The sequence below is a fragment of the Pavona decussata genome, unplaced genomic scaffold (genome assembly GCF_977016875.1).
Source record: "Pavona decussata unplaced genomic scaffold, jaPavDecu1.1 SCAFFOLD_189, whole genome shotgun sequence".
NCBI lineage: Eukaryota > Metazoa > Cnidaria > Anthozoa > Scleractinia > Agariciidae > Pavona > Pavona decussata.
The window spans coordinates 120,441-142,666 of record NW_028145598.1 but is presented as its reverse complement, the minus strand read 5'-3'; the positions used below and the strand labels follow the sequence as shown (position 1 = coordinate 142,666).

Below are 22,226 nucleotides of genomic sequence, written 5' to 3'. Positions count from 1 at the left end.
GTCTCCGTAACGAAAACGTCATTGCGCCTCGTTTCCATAGTCGTGATAGCGAGGTTCCCACACAACATACTGTGAATGTTTCGTATGATAGAAAGGTGGAGGTTTTGACTTCATAAATTTCATCGATCTTTTTACGAGAGTAGACAAGTATGAGGCACATTTTCAAAGGCTGACGGGCAGAAATTACGGTGGTGAAAATCGTACCAACGAATTATGATGCGAAAAAGTTCATCCTTTGGTAATCAAGATCCAGATTAGTTTCAACATTTCTGCTGCATCAAACCCTTCCATCGACCGAATGAGGAAAATTTGCTATACTGCCTCGAGTTCACATATATAAGCTTAATATTCGCGTTGAAAGGACTTTAATATCATGGATAAATTTGTAATCGTTGGTGGATTTTTATGTTTTGCGGCCGATGTATTTGCAATCGCTTCTTTGGCAACTCCGGAATGGGTCGTGATGGAGTTTGCAGGTAAGCAGAGAGCCGCGAAGAGTGTAAAATAAGATATATCAGAACAAATAATTAGGCAGAATTAGTGAAACCGTAGCCTTTTACTAATATTCGTATTATTCGTGTGTGATGATTATGAATGTACACATAAGCACATAACGAAGACAGATTTAATTTTATTATATATTAATTTTAAATTAAACAACGTTGAGAACCTTATATTGGAAAGAATGATGGAGTATCTTGTAAGTTGCACTTCTCCGGATTTATGTATTAACACCAGCAGTATCCATTCCCTGCCCCCCCCCCCCCCCCCCCCTTCTTCCTCCACAGCATTCGTGGGGCATTTTTCGACATAATTGTCCATCCAAGGGTCCACACATTATTTTATTCTACCCCTGCGGCATGTGACAGCCTCAATTGGCCGGGGTCCTTTTATTGTGGGGGTAGGGTAACCATTTATTGAAACCCATTGAAACCCTGAAAACCCCCACCTCAGGACAGGTTGGGATAATGTGGCGGATTAAATGGCTACTAAAAGACCTTTTAAAGCCTCCTGGTTTAGACTTCAAGAAGTGACAAGTGTGGGTTGCTTAGATCACATTCGATTGACCATTATTCTGGAATAAGATGTAAGGGAATAGTACCAACATTTATCATTTTAGGTAAATTTGGGAAAACGTATCTGCAGACTTTTGTTCGCACATGATGCTTAAGACCTGGGGCTCAACACCAATTTTGTCTTCCAGTGATCCCAAAAACCCCTTGTGAGTGATTTTTTTGTGATCATTGTAGGTAGCCTCATTCTGGAATATGGCCAATCAAATGCACCATAATAGAGTAGGAGGGGGGGGGGGGGGGTATTTCAAATTATGAGCTTTGAAATATTAGTTTACTAGTTTCACTGTACAACAAACTATGTAGCATAATACATGTGGGTTGTGTATGGCAAATGCAATGCTATTTATTCCTCCCCCCCCCCCCCCCCGTGCCACCCTGTTTGTAGTTTGAAGACCTAGTTTTCTATAGACAAACTGGTTAACGTTTTGTATTCAGCAGAGTGCTCAGGGTACAAAACCTTAAGCCTTAGGTCAAAAAATAAATATGGAACAATCCCTCCATGATATTCAATCTGCACACCAATTTGGAGTTTGAGGTCAACACCACAACTACACTTTCCTGTCTTGCACTAACGAAGTTGTTCGTTTTCCTCATAAATCTTGCTATACCAGAAATGTGTGAAAAAAGTAGATTTTTAACTAAAACAATCAGCTGGGATTTTAACTCCTTAAAGTTGGGATTGCAACCCCATTAACCCTTTGCCTACAGTTAATCCACCCATGTTTAAACAATCAATTACAACATGGTCGTAACTTTTAGGCTCAATTACCAGCCGATTCCCCCCCCCCCCCCCCCCTTCTTCTCGGGAAGGAAAGCCGGATCCAAGGGAGTGGCAGAAATCAAGCCTAGTTAACTTACAGAAAGGTACAATTGATTGATGTTTTGCTTCAAATAGGTTCTGTGCGACTAGGTTTGACCGTCATGTGCCAGAGGTCTGAAGGCCAGTCTGAAGTGTGCATCACCCCTGAACTTTCTCAAGAGTGGCTGGCCACACTGATGTTTATGATTTTGGGGGTGGTAGCTTTAACACTCACATGCATTTTGTTGGTTATGTCATCTTGGAAACCATCCATTGTTGATGCAGCAAAATGGATTGTTTTTGTAGGAAGTAAGTCAGTCATTGTTGTCAATTTCATTGACATGTGTAATTGTATATTATTGTTTGATACAATATGACAGGATCAAGGAACAACTTTTTCTCTCACATAAAAATTGCAATATTAGACCATGTAGAGGTGGTTTTTTCTAGTCGTTTAAGGTCTCTGTCAATTGAGGGGAGCAGGGATGGTGCAGTGGTGAGAGCACTCACCTCTGTCCAATGAGGCCCAGGTTCGATTCCCAGTGTCAGCATCACATGTGGGTTGGGTTGGTTATTGATTCTCATCTTTTCTTCAAGGGGTTTTTCTCCAGGTATTCTGGTGTTTTCCCTTGCCTTTAGCATCTCATTTATGTGAATCTAAAATAATTAACAAATGAAGGCTATTACCTAAGAGAAATTACCTTTCTAAATCCAAGAGAGTTTGGCCTATGGGGTTCCTTTAAATATTTCTTAGGCAACAGCCTTGTTGCTGCAAAAAATTTAAGTGCCCAGAGCATTTTCTTGGGCTCCCCAGGCTACCAGGCTGCTGTCAGGCAACAGCCTTGATTTATCTTGTTAGAGGAGGACAACAGGACTGTCAAACTCACTCATTTTTGAGCCATAAACTGCACTTTCCACACACCAGCTTTACAAGTATAAAATGTTTTGGCAGTCCTTCCCACTGACATCTAACAATCCGGAAGTGTTGCTCTTAGATTGAACTATTGTTTAACTATTACTTGCCCACTCTCTAATTTTAAAGTGCTAATGCCAAACCTCTATGCAAATTGAATACTGAATACTTAATACACGTAACGCACATTTTAACATGACATGATGATCAAATGCGCCCACCATGAGAGTATACACACAAAGACCAGACCACAACACCGGGAACTACGTCCCCTTTTCTTTGCGAACACTGAGTGGGTTCTTTAACGTCCCACAGAGTTATATACAAACAGGGGTTGTGAGACGGGTCCTATGGTTTATTGTCCTTATCCGAGAAGACTAGAAAGTCTAACCATTTGCAGATGTCAGAGCAAAGGCATTACTTTCACCTCAGTTATTTAAAGACCCTGAGTGATGGTCCGGCCGGGGTTTGAACCTGCAACCTCCCGCACGGTAGTCCAGCACTCTACCAACTGAGCTAACCAGTCGGTGGTGTGTGTTTTCAATAATTTTATTATCTGAAAAGTAATAATTCCCATGACTTGCTTTGTTTTCAGTGATTGTATTCTGCCTGGCAGCTCTCACTTTTCCACTGGGATTTCAAATGCCAGAAATTGGTGGAGAACCTTACAAGCTTCCACAAGGGACTCACGTTGGATCTTCATTCTTTCTTTACATATTTTGCATAGTTTTCACAATTGCATCAGAACTTTTTATATTTAAAGTTTGTCCTCTCTTGCTTAGGTGATCAAGGTTTCAGAGTACATTTGCAGAATATTTTCATGTACAGTATATCTCCAACCTATGTAGCATCTTGGACAACTTTTGAAGTGTGAGTCATAAATGGAGGGCCCGGTGCAGAAATGACTGACATCCATTTGAATTAAATTTGCTCTTATTTGGCGTGCATACAGACTGGTTCTTGTGTCAGAAGCATAGTAAGTGTTCCAAATTACTTTGCAATTTGAGGGCTCAAATTCACCCAACAGGCTTACAACTTTATAAGCCAAAGTCCAACCAACTGTTAAGTGATGTTTGAAATTTGATTATTTTCTTCTCTGTTTCGGTTAAGGATGGTGCCTACTAATACTGAAATATTTTTGTGCGGTTTATGACTTGCGGGAAAGGAGATCTTAGCAAGGGCTATTGGAATCCAAAAAGAAAATTGGGGGTAACCATACATTTTTCAGAGATAATTAAACATTAATATCTCTAAAAAACGCCATAATATAAAGCAATGCATGGGATTTTTTCCTAAATTGAAGCTTAATTATCTCTGAAAAATGCATGGTTACTCCCAATTTTTTTTGAGATGCCAAAAGCATTTGGTAAGTTCTGCTTTCTCCCTATAGTTTTAAACCGCCCAAAAATATTCCTGTATTAGTAGGCACCACCCATGGGAAACCCGCGTATCTCACGATGCGCAGAACGTATACGCAGTAACGATAGTAGGCACCGTCCTTAAGCTAAACAAAAGTTCTAATGTGATAACAAGTCTGTAGGCTGAGAGTACTTTGGCTAATAGAGTACTTTTGGCTAATAGAACTTTTTTTTGGTGTTAAAGAAATCATTTCAAACATTACTAAATGGTTGGTTCAGTTCTCAGGCTAAAGTCATAAGCTTATTGGGTGAATTTGAGCCCTCAAATCACAAAGTAAATATGGAACTATTTTTCGGACACAAGAACCAGTCTGTTTGCATGCAAATTAGAGCGAATTCAAAGAAATTTAGATGACAACCCCAAATCATCACTCAAGTCCTTTTTGCATTGGGCCCTTCAAATTCTAAGGAAAACAATTATGATAATTATAATTGTTTTTCTAAAAATTTGCTTTCATTCTGGAACTGTTGTTTGAGGCATGTCCAAGGCATGAATTACATAGTCAAATTTGTTTATACTTCATAGAATTGCAGGACATTTACCATATTAAGAACCATTTACAGACATAAGTATTACATATTAATGTCCATTTAACAAGTTTAGTTTTAATAGTTTTAATTCAAGCCACTGAAACCCAAACTTCCCAAAGAAATTAACACAAGTAAACAATATTGTGGCCAAACGAAGGAAGGATATACATATACCATGGTTCCACTGACATGACCATAAGATATTTCTTTTAATTAGTAGTTTCATATCTTGATAGCCATGATCAACAGCAATAAAGGTATAAAATGCTAAAAAATATAAGGCTGAGAAATCCTATATACAGTTGTTTTGTTAGTATAACCAGAACCACAGCACACAGGTAACCTATTTTTTGTTTGGCTTGACCATGTCTCTTCCGGCAGAAGGGAGCATACGTAACTGTGTAACTGAGAAAGTCAAAAGTATTAATTAACATTGCAATTTTTTAAACTGTTTTAGACTCACTGTAAATAGAAATAATAAACAATTGATACAAAAACACTTTCTAGAATAATGCACATAAACTAACTGATTAGTTACAGCTGGTACTGTTTTGTTAAAACAATATAATTCATGTCTATTTAGATTTTCTGACTGGTACATTGCACATTCAGTCAGTGAAATTCAATTGCTTTTGTAAATATTATTAATTAACAATGGCATGTGTAACTCTTCAATGGAAGAGTTGCCAAGGGTTTCAATATTATTATTTTTTGATTGACAACATTGGCCATTTGTATGGTCCAATGGCTCATTTCAGTGATCAAAAGTTCCTTTCAAAAGGCCTCAATCACCTCAGACAATAATAACTGTTTGGATTTATTTGTGTGATGAAACCAGAATTTTATTGAGGATAATGTCACCTACGATTTTCTCAACATCGGAAAATGAATTTCTCTTGTTTTCAAAGGACAAAAATGCTTATTTAGAGCGTGAATGACAACCAAGGATTTTTGGAAAGCCAGTAGCAATCTTATGAATCTGGGTGATGGGTTTGTTCCCCGGAATTTTCTGCAAGTAAGACCAATCTGTGTAAAGCATTAACAAATATCCAATGAAATAATTTTAATGGCCAAAAAGGGCACGGAATTTGAAGTATTGTAAATAGTTACATTTTCTTGTTGAGTGCCCCTATAGATTGGTGGTTTTCATGCAAGACAGTCATTTTTGTCCCTAAATGGAATTATTTTAAATTTCCAGAATTTGTTTTCCCTTCAAAAGTGTGGTTTTTACTCCATAAAGTAGACTGTAAGCAGTCCCTTTCTGGATAGTTGAGGAGTCGCGCAAAATAGCCAAGTGCGAAAAAACTGGAGTGAATGAGCGGAGGGGGTGCTTGGGGAGAGGCGGGAAAAAGTCTCAGTGCCAGTCTCTTCTCACTTATTTCTCCTAGCTCCAGTCTCCCTGCGCTGTGAGCGCACCCTCTCTACTAACCAGAAAGGGACTGCTTGCAGTCTATCCATAAAGTTGGGCATAAGTCTGTTTCTTGCATTTTTAAAGGAAATTTGATTCCACTGCTGTATATATCTTTCTAACAAGTACATTTTGAACCGTGCTTGCATGTTTAATTTACCACAGGAGCTATTTTTTTTACTTTTATACGTTGCTAGTGTTGTTTTAAACGTGAAGGTCCTTTGTAAAGGGTGCTTTGTCAGCACCACATGGCAAACAAACAAGAACATTAGAACAGTCCAATTAACCTTACTTAAAGACAGTGCCTACTAATACAGAGGTATTTTTGCACAGTTAATTACTATGCAGGAAAAGCAGATCTTAGCAACAGCTACTGGAATCCAAAAAGAAAATTGGAGGTAACCACACACTTTTAGAGATAAGTAAGAAAAATAATTTTTAAAAATGCTAAAATACAAAGCAATGTGTGGAATTTTCGTGGACCAAGAGCACTTGCCAAGGTATGCTTGTTCCCCATAGTTTTAAACCACGCAAAAATATCCCTGTATTAGTAGGCAACACCATACACACAAAATAAACTGTTTGATCATTCAGAACTGAAACAGAGAATAAAACACAGCTTGAAAGCGAAAAGAACATTATCCTTATTATATTGTGTACTTCAAGTTTGGTTGTGGTGGGGGCAGGGGGATCAATAAACCCACCTCCACTCCATTGTTTTTATCTTAATAATTTTTCTTGTTTGATATTTTCAAATGTTTTCCCCACCCTTCTCACTTTTTTTCTTTCTCACTAAATAAAACCTAAAGGTTTATAGCAGAAACACCAGTCAGTGCATTCCTTAAAAGAAGGGAAGGGTTAACATTGAGGTCAAAAAAGCCAAGGGAATCATATTTGGAAAAAACACAGGTGTTAAAAGGTACTTGAAAAATGCAATTCTGAATTCAGAAATATGACTTTCAAGGAAATATGTGAAATGAAATATGTATATTAAGACTTCAATCTAGCAGTATTTAGAAATGATTCTTCATATAATTTATAATAACATGTTTTTATCAGTGTTATTCATATCAAGAGAATGTTAGCAAGACCAGTGCCTTTTATTCTTATTACTGGTCCATTGTGAGCTTCTCTATTGTTATTTTTAAATAATTGTCCCAGGTGATTCAAGAACACCAAAGGAGGGTGTGTTTTAGATATAATTTTGATAAACCATGTACAAGCAGTGTTTGTGTCAAGATGTCGTGTGAAATTTGATTATCTAGAGGCCCCTCCCCTTCCCACCCTTCCTTTGAAGTATAGTTCACTGCTTCTTTCAAATTAAATTGTTTATACTTATAATTAACAAGTCTAAAGTGGAAAAAGGGACCTCATTCATTCCAATGCAATCATGAAAAAGATTGCAAAGCCAGGTGTGTCCTCACTGACAAGAACATCAGTTGAATCTTCAATGGGTCAAAGCTCAGTATGGGATTTGTGCCCACTTTCTCCAAGAGTGCAAGTCTGTTTTTTTTGGGTTGCCTTATTTTCACTTTTGTCCAGTTTTACAACAAACGACAGAGGCCCAGTAAGCCCAACAGAACAGTTGCAGGTTATCGGGCTCCAGAAAAATAAAACTTTTGAAAGATGCAGGCCTTCTACTGGAATTTTCCCACTAAACTTTAGCCAAAGTAAGGTAAAGGGAGATCTTACAAGGCAAAGACAAAATCTTCAGCCTTGGTAGGAATCAAACCGCCATGACCTCCAGATTTGATCAACCGTTTCTCTACCAACTGAGCTACAAGGCCCCAGTTCAGTGGAATCACTATAGCACCCTACAATAATCACACTGCAGATTTAACTCTCTGATCCACCATTTGGGTCATTAGTGCTTGTGGCACAATATTCATTTGAACCTTTCATATTTGTCATCACTCGTGCCTTAAAACATGACACACATCAAGGCATGAGAGAATACCTTAATATAAATGTTAGGCTGGATTCCTAGCGGCCTGTGCACAGCTGCTAATGGACAAGGGGGCATGGGGGGGGGGGGGGGCGGTAAGTTTCTAAAGAAACTGTGGTACTGCATCCTTGGGAAGTAGAAACAAATGTTTGGTTTGTGAACAGAGTTGATAACTAAAGGTTATCTGGACACCATAAAGAGATTTGAGTGATGATGTTATGAGTGTTAGCCATTTGTCAGAGTGAATCAAAGAGCTAACACTTGAAACATCAGCACTTGAATCTCTTTACAGTGGCCAGATTACCTATAGTTATCAACTCTGTTGATAAACCAAACATTTGTTTCACAGCTGCTAATGTTTTGTAAGTAACTACAGAGTGAGTGCATGAGATTGTGAAGCAAAAAAATGGGCCACGACCCCAAGAAATGTTGTAACTACAAAGCAAGTGCATAGGATTGTAAACCACAAAAACGAGCAGGAGCCAAAGAAAAAAGTGTACCTTGACATTGACGTTTTTTTTTTTTGACATTTATTTGCCTTTTTTTCCCATATATTGACAATTACCTTACGGTGTTTGTGAGAAAATAGAGGGTCTGTGAAAAAGCTACAAGTTTGGACACTAAAGGAACTAACAGACTAACATAAAAGGACACACACACACAAAACTCAGTTTATATACATTTTATTTTAACCAGTGGAAAGATGTTCTACTTCAACTCCTTCACAGCCAAACCTACAAATAAAGAAGAAAAGTGCAAAATTAACTTTCAGTTTTAAGACAGGCAATCAATGCAAACATTTACATTGGGAATTCTGCAAGGATGTTATATTATAGCATGTTTTAGGAGTTGAATAATAGCTGCAATGCTTTATTACACCTTTCAATTACGTAAATTGTCTGAACTTCAAAAGCCAACTGATTATTACTGTTACAACCAAAAGACTTGAAGTCTACCAATCACAGTATACAAACATGACTTTTGCCCCCTGTTGAGCTGAACTTCACTGTTTTTATAGACAACAAGCAGAAAAAATTAACCACTGGATGAGTTTTCAACCATGTTATTTAAAGGCACAACAATAGAGTCCTAAAGTGATGATGTCATAAAACTAAATTTATGAAATTATGGGATTTGTTAGTACATTCGGAAAGAGCATGATGAAAAATGCCTACTTGCCAAAAATCAGCATCTTATTGCAATTTGGGGGTGAGATATTAGCTCTGTCTTGCCCCTAAATTGCAATAAGATGCTGATTTTTGGCAAGTAGGCATTTTTCATCATGCTCTTTCCGAGTATAATAACACAGGGCTCAAAATAATTTCCGGAGAGTCTCCGGACACGATGACCGGCCAAATTCATTTTAGCTCGGTCATGTATCGTTTCTGTCCGGTCAAATTTATAACATAAATAACTCTTAAAACAGGGGCCCATGAAGCAAAACTGGCGTTATATACTTCCAAAAAAGTCATTGCGTAGAGCTAATAGCACTTTAAAGCACTCATAGTCAACAATAAAAATAAATTACAGCGGCGAAATGAAAATAAGCTGATGTGTATTAAAATAAACTAACTAATAAATTAACTAATAAAAGTACAAATATTTATAGTTTTGTGACTGGAAGTGCCTGAACCCCGATTTCTGTTTCAATGCGCGAATTGTAAACAACGGCTCTAGTTGCATTTCAACGAGGATTTCAGATCAAAGTCCCAAAATACACAGCAACTCGCTACATACTGGTAACAACTGAAACAACTAAATAGCATGGAAATTTTTATTTCTGTCATCTTCAATGCGATTGAATGTGACCGGTCAACATGACCGGCAAGACGAAAGGTTGACCGGTCAACTCCCCAATCATTACGGACATTGTCCGTTGACCGGCCGTTATTTCGAGCCCTGTAACAAATCCCATAATTTCATCAAATTCAAATATTTGTGACGTCACACTTTAGGACTATAAATAGTTATTGAAAATTAAAGTTGATGCCATCTGTGCTGGTTTCTGCAACTTTTCTAATGGCAGTTGAAATAAATTACTACATAATGATAGTTGGCCATCACAATCAAAGATTGGTTGAGTCTGACCTTCAGAGTTCTCATGTTATTGATAGTCCTGAGCGGTAATTGAAAGTTACCATTGACTATGCTGTGATAGTTGTGCAACTTTTTGATGACAGTTAAAAGAAATTCAATGTAATGATGATGACTTGCTATATTCTACAAAGTTAAAACACACCTGGAGGCAAAGATTGCTTGAGTTTATCAGCCTTTTCTTTATCCTGAATGACCAGAGTGTAAATATAACGGCTGCATCGCACCTTGAACTTAACGGTATCCTTTATCTTCTTTATTTTCACAGCTGTAAAAATGATCAATAATGGTTTACTATAAGATTCCTCCCTGGATCCCAAATGGCAATAATCCTATAGATCCTTAAAAGACTTTGTTGGACCCTGGGAAATCTGACTGGATTCTTGAATTATCCTATGTAGAGTCCTAGATGATCAGATTAATCCTAGCAACAGGGCTCAAAGTTTATTTTTGGCTTTGGGAGCACCTGTGCTACCAGGTGTAAATTTCTAGGCGCATTTCCGAAATTTTAGGCGCACAGCTAAAAATTTTAGGAGCACAACTTAAAATACTGGTAGCACCAAAAAGAAAAATCAGAAGCTTCAGACATTTTATTGGTGATCATTGATAATGGTGTCATGACGACACCGACAGGTTGTTAATTTCTTTTTCTTATTTTCGCTTGCCGATCGTTAATCAGCATGGTAATCTTTTATTTCAATCATGTGTTTGTTTCTTTCAGTCTCTTACTGTACGCTTGAGATAGCAATAATACTGTTACATGTTTTTGAATATTACATGTTATGGTACATTCAACAAGATAATAAGACAAAACGAAGGTAAGGAATAACGTCAGTGAATCCTCTCGGTCAGACGAAATCCTTCAAGTCCCACGGATCACCCGACTGAAAGTAATTCATTTGGCTACTTTCTGTAGGCAAGGTTAGCTGCGTTGGAAGGCAGCGGCCGGCTGTTTGAGAATAAATTTTCTTTTTGTAAATGAGCGTTTCGAAAAAATAGGGAGCTTAAGCAACGACGACGGCAACGGCAACGAAAACGCCACAAAACAATAGGTTTAATGAGCAAAAACAATTGCTCTGCGCGTGCGTTTTACACTTCGGTACATTTCTTTGCCGTCCTCTGCAAAACAACAACGTGAAATGACCACATTGAAGGTTTTGTGGAGAACGTGAACGCAGGACGGTGAATTTTTCATTTTCTTTCTTAACTTGTACGCCACTCCTACCAATTTGTTTCCTGGATAGTTCGCCATTTTTGTAAAAGTTGAGCGAGTTGAAATAATTTCGAAGTAGCACAAATGAAATAAAGATATAATTTTGGGTGACGTTTTCGTTTCCGTTGCCGTCGTCGTTGCTTAAGCTCCCTAATAAATTAGACTGTTGACAGCGCATTGACTTAACTGTAACTCTTGAAGAAAAAAAAGTCTCTTAACCCAGATTGTTTAAACTTTCTTGACTCTTTAATGTCGGCAAAGCGAACTAAACTGCACGAGAAGCACGTGTTTCAGAAGGTTGCCTTCACTCGTACGTGTCAGCGGTACGGTGCGGTCACATAACCGAGAAGAGTCTAGGGTAAAGTCCGGGGTGGGATGAAACACACACTGATGTAAGAAAAACGGTGTAACTTTCTTATGTGGAACCTAATTGCGTTACATCCACATTTTAATTTATTATTTCAAGCTTCTGTTTCGTGTTAATCAGGCAGAGCACACAAGAATTGTCAGGTGAGGAAACAAAGTGGCCCCGATTCAGGCGCACTGAGCTTGGGCGTTTTTAGGCGCGTGAGTGCGATCACATATAATTTTTAGGCGCAAAATAAAAAATCTAGTCGCATATGCGACCAGCTGGTCGCTAACTTTGAGCCCTGAGCAAGATGCTGGATAGATCTGCTAATCCAGCAAAATCCTTCCAGATCTACCTAGGATCCTGCACGACCTCAAGGACCATTGCAATATTTTTTTTAATCTTCTACAATACACAGGTACAGTAGTTACTCTACTAACACTACAGTTCTTAAAACTATTTACAGAAGGAGTAACTAGGGAATACCCCACCACTCCAAAAGTGACCCTGGAACGAGTGGATACGTGGCTACGCAGATACAAAGTGGTCAATACCCGCCTGAATACAATGGGAGCTACGTGGCTACGCAGCTACGTGTCTTCTCACACAAAGAACGAGGCATAGTCATACAGTCATGTACTTCTACGTGGCTACGTGGCTACGCAGCTACGTGGTATCTGCGTAGCCACGTAGCCACTCTTTTCAGGATTACTTTTGGAGTGGCGGGGTATTCCCTAGTTAAGCCCAGAAGAATATACATACAGATAATCACTTACGAGTTTTAAGACCTGCAAGATTATGCAAGATCATTGAAAATCTTTGAAGATAAGTAGGGAAGATCCTTCAAGAATCCCTATCAAGATCCCCTAAATATCTTTAAGCAGATCTTCTAAGATCCCTGAGGGACTTTTCAGATTTTCACAAGTCAACTACCACCGTGTCTGGGTATTAGTAATTATTGACAACTGCAGTCTGCTTAGATCCTTTGCAATGCACTGTAAACTTAGACAATTTGCCAAATTTGACTAGACCCACTACATTACTGAAAATAAATTGGTTAAAAATACAGAATACTTACATTTGGCATCCTTTCGTCGAGCGGTAAGGAGAAAATCTTTGATTTCGTGAATCTGTTTAGGCTGCAACAGAACGTACGTAAATTTAACAAGCATCAAGATCAAACTAATTAATTTGACTCCAAATCTCTGTGGCAGCAAATTCGATATGTCAAGTAAGCATGACCCTACAACAATTCTTTTACGTGCTGTGACTAAGAAACCTCAAATAAGAACAACTTACCATTATGAAACGAACGCGATGGAAAGATACCTAAAGATAACAAGACAGAGGGAGACTTAGTTTATACCAATTTTTAAAAACGATAGACAACATTATTTTCAGCGAAAGGTAAGGGGAGATCAAATATCTTTCATATGCAAGGCAAAAGAAAAGAAGTGTTTGCGGGATGGCCATGATGTACAAGGATTTTGAACTCATCATTTATTACCTTCGAGACAAATCAAGATGGAGTCCAAAAGGGCGATCATTGGGCATGCGCCGGTTTTTCAATTTCAGTAAACAGCGGTTTTACCCCATAAAACAAAATGGCGGACAAAAGTGGTCGTGAGTATACTTTGCTTTATAGTCGCGTTAAGTCTTTGTTTCAAAAGGTTATTTAGTTGCAGTATGTTGACTGTCTTAGATGTTGTCAAGAAGAGACCACCTCAAAGAGTGCAAAAACGCCGAAATGATGTTTATGTGAACAGGAAAACAGATTTTGCGGCGCAACTTGAACGATGCCAGAAGTCACTTGATTCGAGGTTTGCATCCTTTTCTAATGAAATTTAAAGCTTTCTTACATGATTCAAGGCTCATTTAAAAAATAATTACCCTAAGTGGAAGTAAATAAGCAAGATGTTTTTTCCTGTTCGTCATGGTGTGTAGTGAATGGTATGGGTCACTTGGAGCCCAATAATATTCTAATAATTATTCTAGTATAATTTATATAAAATTGATTGTTGTCTTGATTTGGTTAGAAAAAAAAAGAGTGGAGTACAGACTACACGGATATGGCACCTCAGAGACTAACTGATTAAATGGAATCTTGTTCCATGGCTTGTGTAATTTGTTTTAAGGATATATTATTTTTTAATTTTCAGTGAACAAGAGGTTACTATACATGGTTTGGGTGCTGCTATTAATCGGGCAATTAATCTGGCGCTACAGCTTGAACACAGAGGACAAGGCACTGTGGAGGTGATGTTGCAGTACTACACTTGCTGTTTACGGAAGTTAAATTTTCTCTTGGTGCCTTTCCAAACCTCTCTAATGGTCTTATATTTTTTGGTCAATTCTTCTCAGAGAGACCAAAATTCAGTTCTATATACCTACAGTCTCATGAAAATGAGCCAAAAATAAGAAATTGAGCATCCAAGAGGCATTTCATTCTCAGACAGACCAAAATTCAGTTCTATATACCTACAGTCTCATGAAAATGAGCCAAAAATAAGAAATTGAGCATCCAAGAGGCATGTCATTTTTAAGAGATCAGATGAATTTTCACTGTCTGATTGTTTTCAAAGAGTGAGTGCTCATTGGATGCCCGAACACCCTTCTAAAACCTCCCTTATGAGTGAAACTGAATGGCAGCTATTATGTCATCACATCTCAGACACCATTAATATGAAACAAATTTGTCATCCTTGTGTTGTTAGTGTGTTTAGCAGCACATTTTTATAACTTACAGTGAATTGTACTTTCATGTTCTACAGATATCAGCAACAACTTCCAGTGTTAAATTAATTGATGACTTTGAGCCAGAGGATGATGTAAGAACACCAGACTTTTTATTGATTTAACCCTTTAAGCCCCAATAGTGACCTACATCTAATTTCTCCTTACAATGGCACTGCTTCATTAAACATTCAATTCAGGAGAATAAAGGAAATGATCACCAAAGAGAAATGCGTTGATTTTTAGACAAACCCTCCCAACTACAGTCAACTCTCTAGTAAACGACCACCCTTGGTGCACGATAAAGTGGTCGCTTACGGGAGGTGGTCACTTACCGGAAACATCAACAAACTAAGCCTAATACTGGATTGCTTAATTAATTACATAAAAATATTACCTTAGCAGCTAAAATTAGGCAAATGGAAACTAATTTATTTGATTTTTTCTCATCTATTCATTCTTCTGATGAAACTCTGTATATCATGGTTCATGGTTCATTTTGGAACAAATCACTGTAACAATTCCCGTTTACCTATAGATCTAATTATAGCCATCTTCTCTGTCCGTAAACTGTCGTTATCTGTCAGCAGTCCAGGGATGCGCCATCAAAATTGAACTTTTATCACTTCAGAGTAACGATTTACAAGCGATCATACGTGATTATGTTGGGTGGTCCCTTACCAGAAACAGAAAACAAAAGAATATGTGTAATTTCTGGCCTAAAAAGTGGTCGCGGTCCCTTCAGAAATTTGAGTGGTGGTCGCTTACGAGAGTTCTTGAAACAGTATGTAACTGAGAAACAAAACGGTTGTTTACGAGGTGGTCGCTTACGAGAAGTGGTCGCTATGAGAGAGTTGACTGTAGTAGCAGAAGAAATATATGGAGGACAGTGAGGAGAAATTATATACATGTCGATATTGGAGCTTAAAGGGTTAAGAGATTCACATGGGCCGGCCATTGAATTCCAGATGTATCAGTAAGTCCCAGGGGTGGGACTCTCGCATGAAAGGGGCGGGGATGCTGGTCGTCTCGCTTAGGGGTATAAATTTCAGATTTTGGTCTCACTTAGGGTCTTCTGGGCAAAACGCCATTATATTTAGCCGTGAAGGTCTCGTTGAGGGTTGCACGCGAAGAAATATAAAACTATATAATTATGTCTGCATTTTACTTACATTTAAAATGGTCTCTTTTAGGGGTCAAAAAAAGCGTGGGCCACACCCAGATTGGTCTCCTTTAGGGGTTTAATTCAAAATTTCCGATGAGCATCCCCATCCCTTTCATATGAGAGTGCCACCCCTGGGATGTAAGCCCTACACTTATGTCAATTCAAAGGACTTTCTTGTGGGACTTAATCTTGTGGAGGGGCGGAGGGTGTTTCGTCTATTTTGAGGGACGTTTGTTAATGTGGTGTTTTTTTGAAAAGTTCTATTTGTTATTTTGAAATTTCAGGATCATGAGGCATATTCCAAAGTACGCACAAACTCAGCAATTCACATAAGAGTTTACAAGAAGCAACTGTCTGATGTTTCTGCAGAAGGAGCCTCAAAGGAATCTACATAAACTTTGTTTCAATCAAATTACACTTGGTGTATTCAGAATTATGGAGCAAGAAGGTTTTCCAGAAAGTCAAAGTTTATTTACATTAAACTCTCCACTAAGAAAGAAGGTCACTGCGAGCTCAAAGAGGATAAGACCACAGTATAGTATGCCAGATGCATTAATTATATCACGACAACCAGGAAAGAACAAAGTTCCAATGGCAAGTCGGATGAGAAGGTACCAAGTGTCTATCATCTTGGGTAGAATCGTAAGGCCTTGAGCTACATCTGCCATGGTCAGGAAAAGCTTCAGTTACATGATTGTATTTTTGGTAGTATTGTATCCCAGACTATCCACCAGTTGAGCAGGCCTCAGATATGCCTGAGAAGCCTGGAGCTAGCACCCCATTGGTAAATAGATTCAAGTTACAGGTGTACATGCTATTGTGATAGTTCGCAGCCACTGGACTGTCGATCAGCTGTTCTCAGCCTGCAAAGCCTGTTGACTTGTTATCTCCAGCATATGAATGGTGTGTAAATCAGACAGGTCGGAGCCTCCAATGTTGCCTTTGTCAGCATTGAACTCCTCCAGAGGGATCTCAACTCCTTGGAGTCCCCATTTCTTCAACAGATCTTCAATAGACCGACTAGAACTACAATGAGGAGGAGTAATTTAAATAATATTATTATAATTAAGATCTGGAAACATTTCTGTCAGTAATGCCAAATTATAACGATAGATGAAAGGCACTTAAGCCACTCGTGATTAGTTTATCCTAATATGAAAGTGTTTTGTAATTCATAATTTAGTTATAATAATTTTAGTTACAAAGATTTTTCCCATTAAACCCTCTACATTTGGAAGAGTCACAATGTTTCACCACTGTATTTAAAACCACAAAAATTCCACACATTTATTGGTAATTTAGGGCAGCCCAGATCTGACTAGTAGCTTTACTCCAGAGTCAAACCTCAGTTCCAGCAGTAGCATTAGAGTCACGGACAAGAGAGTAATACAACTCCCCTAAAACTGAATGGGCAGGAGGCTAGTCACAAACTATCCAAGGTCCCACACAGTCATTTTAGGGAGGTCTAGTAATGTGACACCCTAAAAAATGTGTACATGGGAGTCTAGTGCATGACGAAGAATTCAAATGAAGCTACTGAGTAGTGCCTTTCTGTGCTGGATGACTAAAGTTCTGGTATTTTATAAAATAATGTTGTAAAAACAAAGTAGCATCCTTTATTGTTTCCACCTTGAGTGTTTTTAGGAGTTGAAGGGTACAACTGCAAAAATTAATTTTGTTGATTTAACTGGATTTTTTTAAGGGGAGGGGGAAGGCAGGGATGGAAAAGTGGTAAGAGCACTTGCCTCCCACCAGCGTGGCCCAGGTTCAATTTCCTTGAGTTTGTCACTGGTTCTTGTCTCTGCTCCGGGGGTTTTTCCTTTGGATTCTCCCATTTTCCTCCCTCCACAAAAACCAACACTTCCAAATTCCATTTCCACTCAGAATGCACCGACATCTTTTAATCAAACTCTTTGTACTCCATGGGTAAACAAATATTTATTTACTTTTTCGATTATGTTTATAAAACAGAAGAATTTTTTTAAAAAACTATTCGAAACATCATTTTCCCATATACCTCCTCTCTTGATAGGTTGTCCAAAACTTTGCCTTTATGTTTTTCTCCATGAGAAATGAGATAGTGGCAAGGATGTCATCAAAATCTACATTACAGGGAATAAAAACACAGGATTAATTACAAATTGACCAGGCAACATTGAACAGAATTTCTTAAACTCATTAATAATTCATCAAGCCAAAACAAAGCAAATCATTACTGTGAAGGAGGTTCAGAAATGTGATCTTAATTATCATAACATTTTGTGAACTCTTGCTTCGAATTTCTCCAAGAATTATCAATAATTTGAGAAGCTATATCAAACACTTGAAAGAGTGTTTCCTCCTATTTCCAAACACCTCGAAGTTGGTTAAAAAAATTTTGGCTACGCCTCATTTTTCCTACCTACTTCTTGGTGTTTGGAAATCGGACAAAACACTCTTCCTCAAGTTTGATATATTACATAGAATCTTGATTACTCAAAATCCTGTTGACGAAAACCTCTTGCTTCTCAATTGCAATGAGGAGCCACTGAAATTGTTTTTATTTGACATGTTCAAAAGGAGTGATTAAGTGCTCACTTTACAACTGAAACTAACTCTAATTTTCATTATTGTCAACTGTAACTGGTGGTAAATTTGTTGCAGTTAGGATAAAATTGCCTAGCATGTTAGTAACAAGGGCAAACTAGGCAAAATGTTCTTGAAGTATCTGTAAGAAACTAACATCTCCTTCCTAACAGTAACTCTCACTGAAACATGAAATGACTTGAAATACCTAACACCAAAAAAATCCCAACTGAATGCACCCTACAAATAATTACACCTGGTGGTGCTTTTCCACAAGGCATCTCTTGCTCTCATATCACAAAAAAAAAAAGCTTAATATTTATACTGGCACAGGGTACCCTCACATCAATCATAAAAAAACCTTTGTTGTTCTGTGCTCTTCATATCTTTTCTGTGAGCGGCAGCAAATTTCAGAACTTTCTCAGGATTTCCAAAACTTGCAACTGGATTCTATTCCTCATGATAGACAACAGAGCCTAAATTATTCAAATGACTGCCACCCTCTACAAAAAAAGTAATCAATATTTTGCTATTATACTTTTTTTTTTCATAATCCATGTGAGAGCCTCCTGTGTATTGGCATATGGTCTTTTACTTGCCACAATCCATGACTGGTACTAGTTCTTATCTAATTTCAAGGTACCTTTAGTGTCATAAAAGCAATCTGAGCCAAGAATAATGTCCGCTTTAGGAAGTCTGAATAGATTTGGTGTAAACTGACCCCAGGTAATTCCTACAACGTTTACTGACTCTTGACCATTTACATCACAGCTCCGTTGACAATTTTTTAGGCATTCTGGATATTCTTCCTTGTCTGTAAGGGTAACATGGGCACCACACAGTGAAGCAACTAAACCAGGAAGTGATGTCCCTGCACCAATCTACTGAACAAAATAGAGAAAACAGATCAAAATGACCTTCACTGCAATAAACAGCACGGCAAGGGAGTAATTACTATTCATTTGAATGGTCATATTTCAGAATTTCAACTGCAAAATCAACACCTTTTTCCAGCATAATAAATGTTCAATACAAAATGACAGTATCCATTTAAAAGAATGGTTATGTAGGATTTGATAAATAGATACAACAGTTACATGCAGGTACCTTTTACAGCACATAAATTAACATCAACACAAAATGACATCCATTTTTGAAGGTTTATATTTTCAAAAAAATAAGCAGTAAACTTCCCCTGTCGCTAATCTTAGGTGATGTTGTCCTTTGACAGTTAAAACAATTTATTAATAAATACCTCAGACCATTTACTGGAAGAGGAAATGGTGCAGAAATTTTCAGAGGAGTACATGATGAGAAACTAGTTTGATTTTGAAATAGGTAACATTGTTCAATTTTAATCAGAAAGTCCTTCTAGTTAAACCTCTATAACTTGATTTCCTTTGATTTGTTCTCTGTTTTGCCAAATGAACTGTGCAAGGACAGGAGCCGCTGGCCATGTGAACATTCCATACTGTGGGTCCACAATCTAAAAGGTGAAACAACACCATAAACAAATGGTTGTTCAGTTCCTTAATTTGCGTTTGATTGACCCTATTCCGGAATAGGAATGTATACAATTGCAATGATGACAAGAAATTCCTCATTAGAGGTGTTTGGAGCTGCTGGAGTAAAAGATGGGTCTTACATTATGGTGTATCAGCGAAATTTTGCAGAAATGCCTTCCCAAATTTCCTTAAAAAGAGAAATCTAACAGCTATTTCGCTTATCCTTATTCCGGAAAACGGTCAATCCAACTCAATATGAGTCCATACTCAACTTACTGGAAACGGAATCAACACAGAAATTCATAAATAACATACCTCCGGTATTCGTACAAGTATACTTGGACCCTTACAATCGTCTTGGAACGAAAACACCCTCTCAACTTGCATAAAGGATGACAAAACAATTTAAACTGTCCAGAAGAGCCTCCGTGAAGCAAGAAAATACCCAGGCTTCATTACCGTGAGGTTTTAACAGAGAGACTTGGCAGCTAGTTACCAGTCTTTTTCCTCCACCAGTGTTCAATATGGCGTCTGTGTTGTGCTTCTCTTGTGTTGTGTAGGCTTGTGATAATTCGGTGTTTGAGAAAGTGTTTAGCATTTTACTTATTCTAGTAGCTGTTTTGGTAAATAGGTGTTTCCCTGTATTTTAGATTTCTTAGTTAAGTATCATGTCTATGTTTTATGTTGTGTTTTCCTTGGTTGGTCCTGTGTAAATTGTCAAGTTTTTGTCCTTTATGTTTATTAGTTCATATCTCATTAGTTTATCTGACGCAAATGATGCGAATGATCTTTACTTGTTTAAAATTTACAGCAGAGTCTCAGTGTTGGTTGTCTTTACTCATATGACACCAGTTTGCATTGGTGAATGATTTGAACATGTGACCAGAAGACACATATGCTGTTTAATACAATATTAGATATGTTGGTTGATGATGATAAACAGGTCTGAAACCAATTCAGCTGAATAGAACAGTTGCCTTGTCTAGACTTGTTATAAATTGTTCAAGGGCTGGGGGCATAACCGACCTATAGTATTTTTAACCACAGGCGGACCACCCTCTGTTTGTGTGGTGTAATGACTGTTTGCAACTTGAGACTTTATATTCTCGCGACACAATCGGTTGAAATTTTTACCAAGTAGCGATATTTAAAGTCGCCTTTTAACCTTTATGTTGAAATAAAGTTTCAAGGAAATGTTGATTGAGTCACGCGTGGTGTTTTTTGGCCATTCCGAGCCGTAGAAACCCTGTTTTGGCGCGTTTACTGTTTTACAGTGTTGCCGGCCGAAGGCCGGTAGTGAGAAAGGCAGTAAAGGCAGGCAAGAAACTGCCGGCGACCGCTATGTTGTCGTTACTTCAAACCGGAATTGTCGTAAAATTTGAAAAATTCTTGCAGTTTTTTCAACGGCATCCGATTAAATACATATTTTGCCATGTCGTGGCCAAGTTTGGGCTTCATTCGTCAAATTTCCTCTGAGAAAAGCAGAGCTAAAGTCCTCCAGGTCGGTTTCAAACTATGATCTGTAGCAAATTCATGGACAAAAGGAATTCTAAGCATGCAGTCTATTTTAAATCAGCCAATCAACGCTTCGCGACCGGCAGGGTTGGGTATTTGAAGCGCAACGGCGGGTGGTCCGCCTGTGTTTTAACAGTAAAATAAAACAGTAAAAACTGAGAACGATGGTTTGACTCTGGTCATTATCATGTTCAATGTTAAGAATAAAAATTAACATATTCTGAACACTGAAATCCATAATGACTGATAAGCAGTTGAAATGCTCAGTTTTACTGTTACATTTTAGTGTTAGTTGTTTCAAAATAGTGCCTGTAGCTCAACTTTTGCTGTTTTAGCTCAGATTCACTAGACTGTTTGCATGTGACTTTCAATTCCTTGCCATTTCTCAGCCGCTCCTGTTTTTCACTTTGTTTTGTGATAAAAATGGAAATCTTGGCACAAAGCAACATCAATCTTTAGAGGGTTCTGTTGTGGCAAGTACAGATCCAGTTTGTACAAGCAGTAACACAATGAATGCAATAATATTGCTCAACTGCCAATTAAAATACCAACATAAATTGTGCAGTTCCAGAAAATATCTGTATGCCCCCCCATTGAAGGTCTTTTGTTTTTTGCGATCACACAAAATAAGAAAATAACTAAAAAAATAGCATGACATCTGATGGTCTTGGATTTTAATTTATTATAATTTGGTTTTATTTCTGAGACTGCTTACAGTTTAAAAAAAAATTGATTACTTTAGACTCCCACTAAGTCAAGGTGCAAAAGATAGCTGTAGTTCACAGGGGAGGATTTCGAGGCGAAGCCGAGGGGGCAGCAATTAAATTTAGCTGTCTTTGTAGTGGTAATGCAATCAGGGTTTTATTTTATTTTCAGTACTTTCCTTATTTCAAGTACACCTAGTGTTAATAAATATACATCATCAAAGATGAGAAATGACAAAAATTAAGCTCAATGCTGTTCTAAAAACGTTACCCAAAAATCTGCACTAAATAAA

General features: G+C 37.9%; 4 protein-coding genes across 6 annotated transcripts; 2 read left to right on the top strand and 2 right to left on the bottom strand.

Annotated features, from left to right (window-relative positions):
- The first annotated feature begins 82 nt into the window (after positions 1–82).
- Positions 83–4,623, top strand: LOC146462373 (uncharacterized protein C16orf52 homolog A-like). The gene is made up of 3 exons (XM_085085711.1): positions 83–476; positions 1,972–2,184; positions 3,384–4,623. Exons 1-3 carry the CDS (start codon positions 374–376, stop codon positions 3,572–3,574), a joined length of 507 nt encoding a protein of 168 aa, XP_084941837.1. The 5' UTR covers positions 83–373; the 3' UTR covers positions 3,575–4,623.
- Positions 4,624–8,757: 4,134 nt separating this feature from the next.
- Positions 8,758–13,308, bottom strand: LOC146462372 (large ribosomal subunit protein eL38). The gene is made up of 5 exons (XM_085085679.1): positions 13,254–13,308; positions 13,046–13,075; positions 12,825–12,885; positions 10,330–10,452; positions 8,758–8,824 (listed from the first exon to the last, which is right to left on the bottom strand). Exons 2-5 carry the CDS (start codon positions 13,046–13,048, stop codon positions 8,799–8,801), a joined length of 213 nt encoding a protein of 70 aa, XP_084941805.1. The 5' UTR covers positions 13,049–13,075; positions 13,254–13,308; the 3' UTR covers positions 8,758–8,798.
- A 26-nt stretch (positions 13,309–13,334) lies between these two features.
- LOC146462371 (ribonuclease P protein subunit p20-like) lies at positions 13,335–16,068 on the top strand. Its single transcript, XM_085085690.1, has 5 exons — positions 13,335–13,369; positions 13,449–13,566; positions 13,906–14,002; positions 14,518–14,574; positions 15,929–16,068. The coding sequence occupies exons 1-5, from the start codon at positions 13,351–13,353 to the stop codon at positions 16,037–16,039; spliced, it is 402 nt and encodes a 133-aa protein (XP_084941816.1). The 5' UTR covers positions 13,335–13,350; the 3' UTR covers positions 16,040–16,068.
- A 424-nt stretch (positions 16,069–16,492) lies between these two features.
- Positions 16,493–21,062, bottom strand: LOC146462370 (histone-arginine methyltransferase METTL23-like). 3 transcript variants are annotated; one of them, XM_085085688.1, is made up of 5 exons: positions 20,030–21,062; positions 19,591–19,695; positions 18,931–19,090; positions 17,662–17,746; positions 16,493–16,670 (listed from the first exon to the last, which is right to left on the bottom strand). In XM_085085688.1, exons 1-5 carry the CDS (start codon positions 20,099–20,101, stop codon positions 16,493–16,495), a joined length of 600 nt encoding a protein of 199 aa, XP_084941814.1. In that variant the 5' UTR covers positions 20,102–21,062. The 3 variants fall into 3 exon arrangements, with proteins under 3 accessions (XP_084941814.1, XP_084941813.1, XP_084941815.1); XM_085085687.1 differs by having other exon boundaries at positions 18,853–19,090; positions 20,030–21,049; XM_085085689.1 differs by lacking the exon at positions 19,591–19,695 and having other exon boundaries at positions 18,853–19,090; positions 20,030–21,051.
- Between the last annotated feature and the right edge of the window lie 1,164 nt (positions 21,063–22,226).

What these genes read in the sequence shown, in the direction of transcription:
- LOC146462372 (XM_085085679.1), bottom strand. An exon ending in TCGACGAAAGGATGCCAAAT is followed by an intron (nt 10,453 to 12,824) that starts GTAAGTATTCTG and finishes TCATTTTTACAG; the next exon opens with CTGTGAAAATAAAGAAGATA. An exon ending in CAAGCAATCTTTGCCTCCAG is followed by an intron (nt 8,825 to 10,329) that starts GTGTGTTTTAAC and finishes CTTTATTTGTAG; the next exon opens with GTTTGGCTGTGAAGGAGTTG.
- LOC146462371 (XM_085085690.1), top strand. An exon ending in GAGGACAAGGCACTGTGGAG is followed by an intron (nt 14,003 to 14,517) that starts GTGATGTTGCAG and finishes CATGTTCTACAG; the next exon opens with ATATCAGCAACAACTTCCAG. An exon ending in ACTTTGAGCCAGAGGATGAT is followed by an intron (nt 14,575 to 15,928) that starts GTAAGAACACCA and finishes TTGAAATTTCAG; the next exon opens with GATCATGAGGCATATTCCAA.
- LOC146462373 (XM_085085711.1), top strand. Translation starts at nt 374, where the DNA reads ATGGATAAATTTGTAATCGTTGGTGGATTTTTATGTTTTGCGGCCGAT. An exon ending in GGTCGTGATGGAGTTTGCAG is followed by an intron (nt 477 to 1,971) that starts GTAAGCAGAGAG and finishes TGCTTCAAATAG; the next exon opens with GTTCTGTGCGACTAGGTTTG. An exon ending in ATGGATTGTTTTTGTAGGAA is followed by an intron (nt 2,185 to 3,383) that starts GTAAGTCAGTCA and finishes CTTTGTTTTCAG; the next exon opens with TGATTGTATTCTGCCTGGCA.
- LOC146462370 (XM_085085687.1), bottom strand. Translation starts at nt 20,101, where the DNA reads ATGCAAGTTGAGAGGGTGTTTTCGTTCCAAGACGATTGTAAGGGTCCA. An exon ending in AAGGAAATCAAGTTATAGAG is followed by an intron (nt 19,091 to 19,590) that starts GTTTAACTAGAA and finishes TTTGTTCAGTAG; the next exon opens with ATTGGTGCAGGGACATCACT. An exon ending in TTGCTTTTATGACACTAAAG is followed by an intron (nt 17,747 to 18,852) that starts GTACCTTGAAAT and finishes CCTGTAATGTAG; the next exon opens with ATTTTGATGACATCCTTGCC.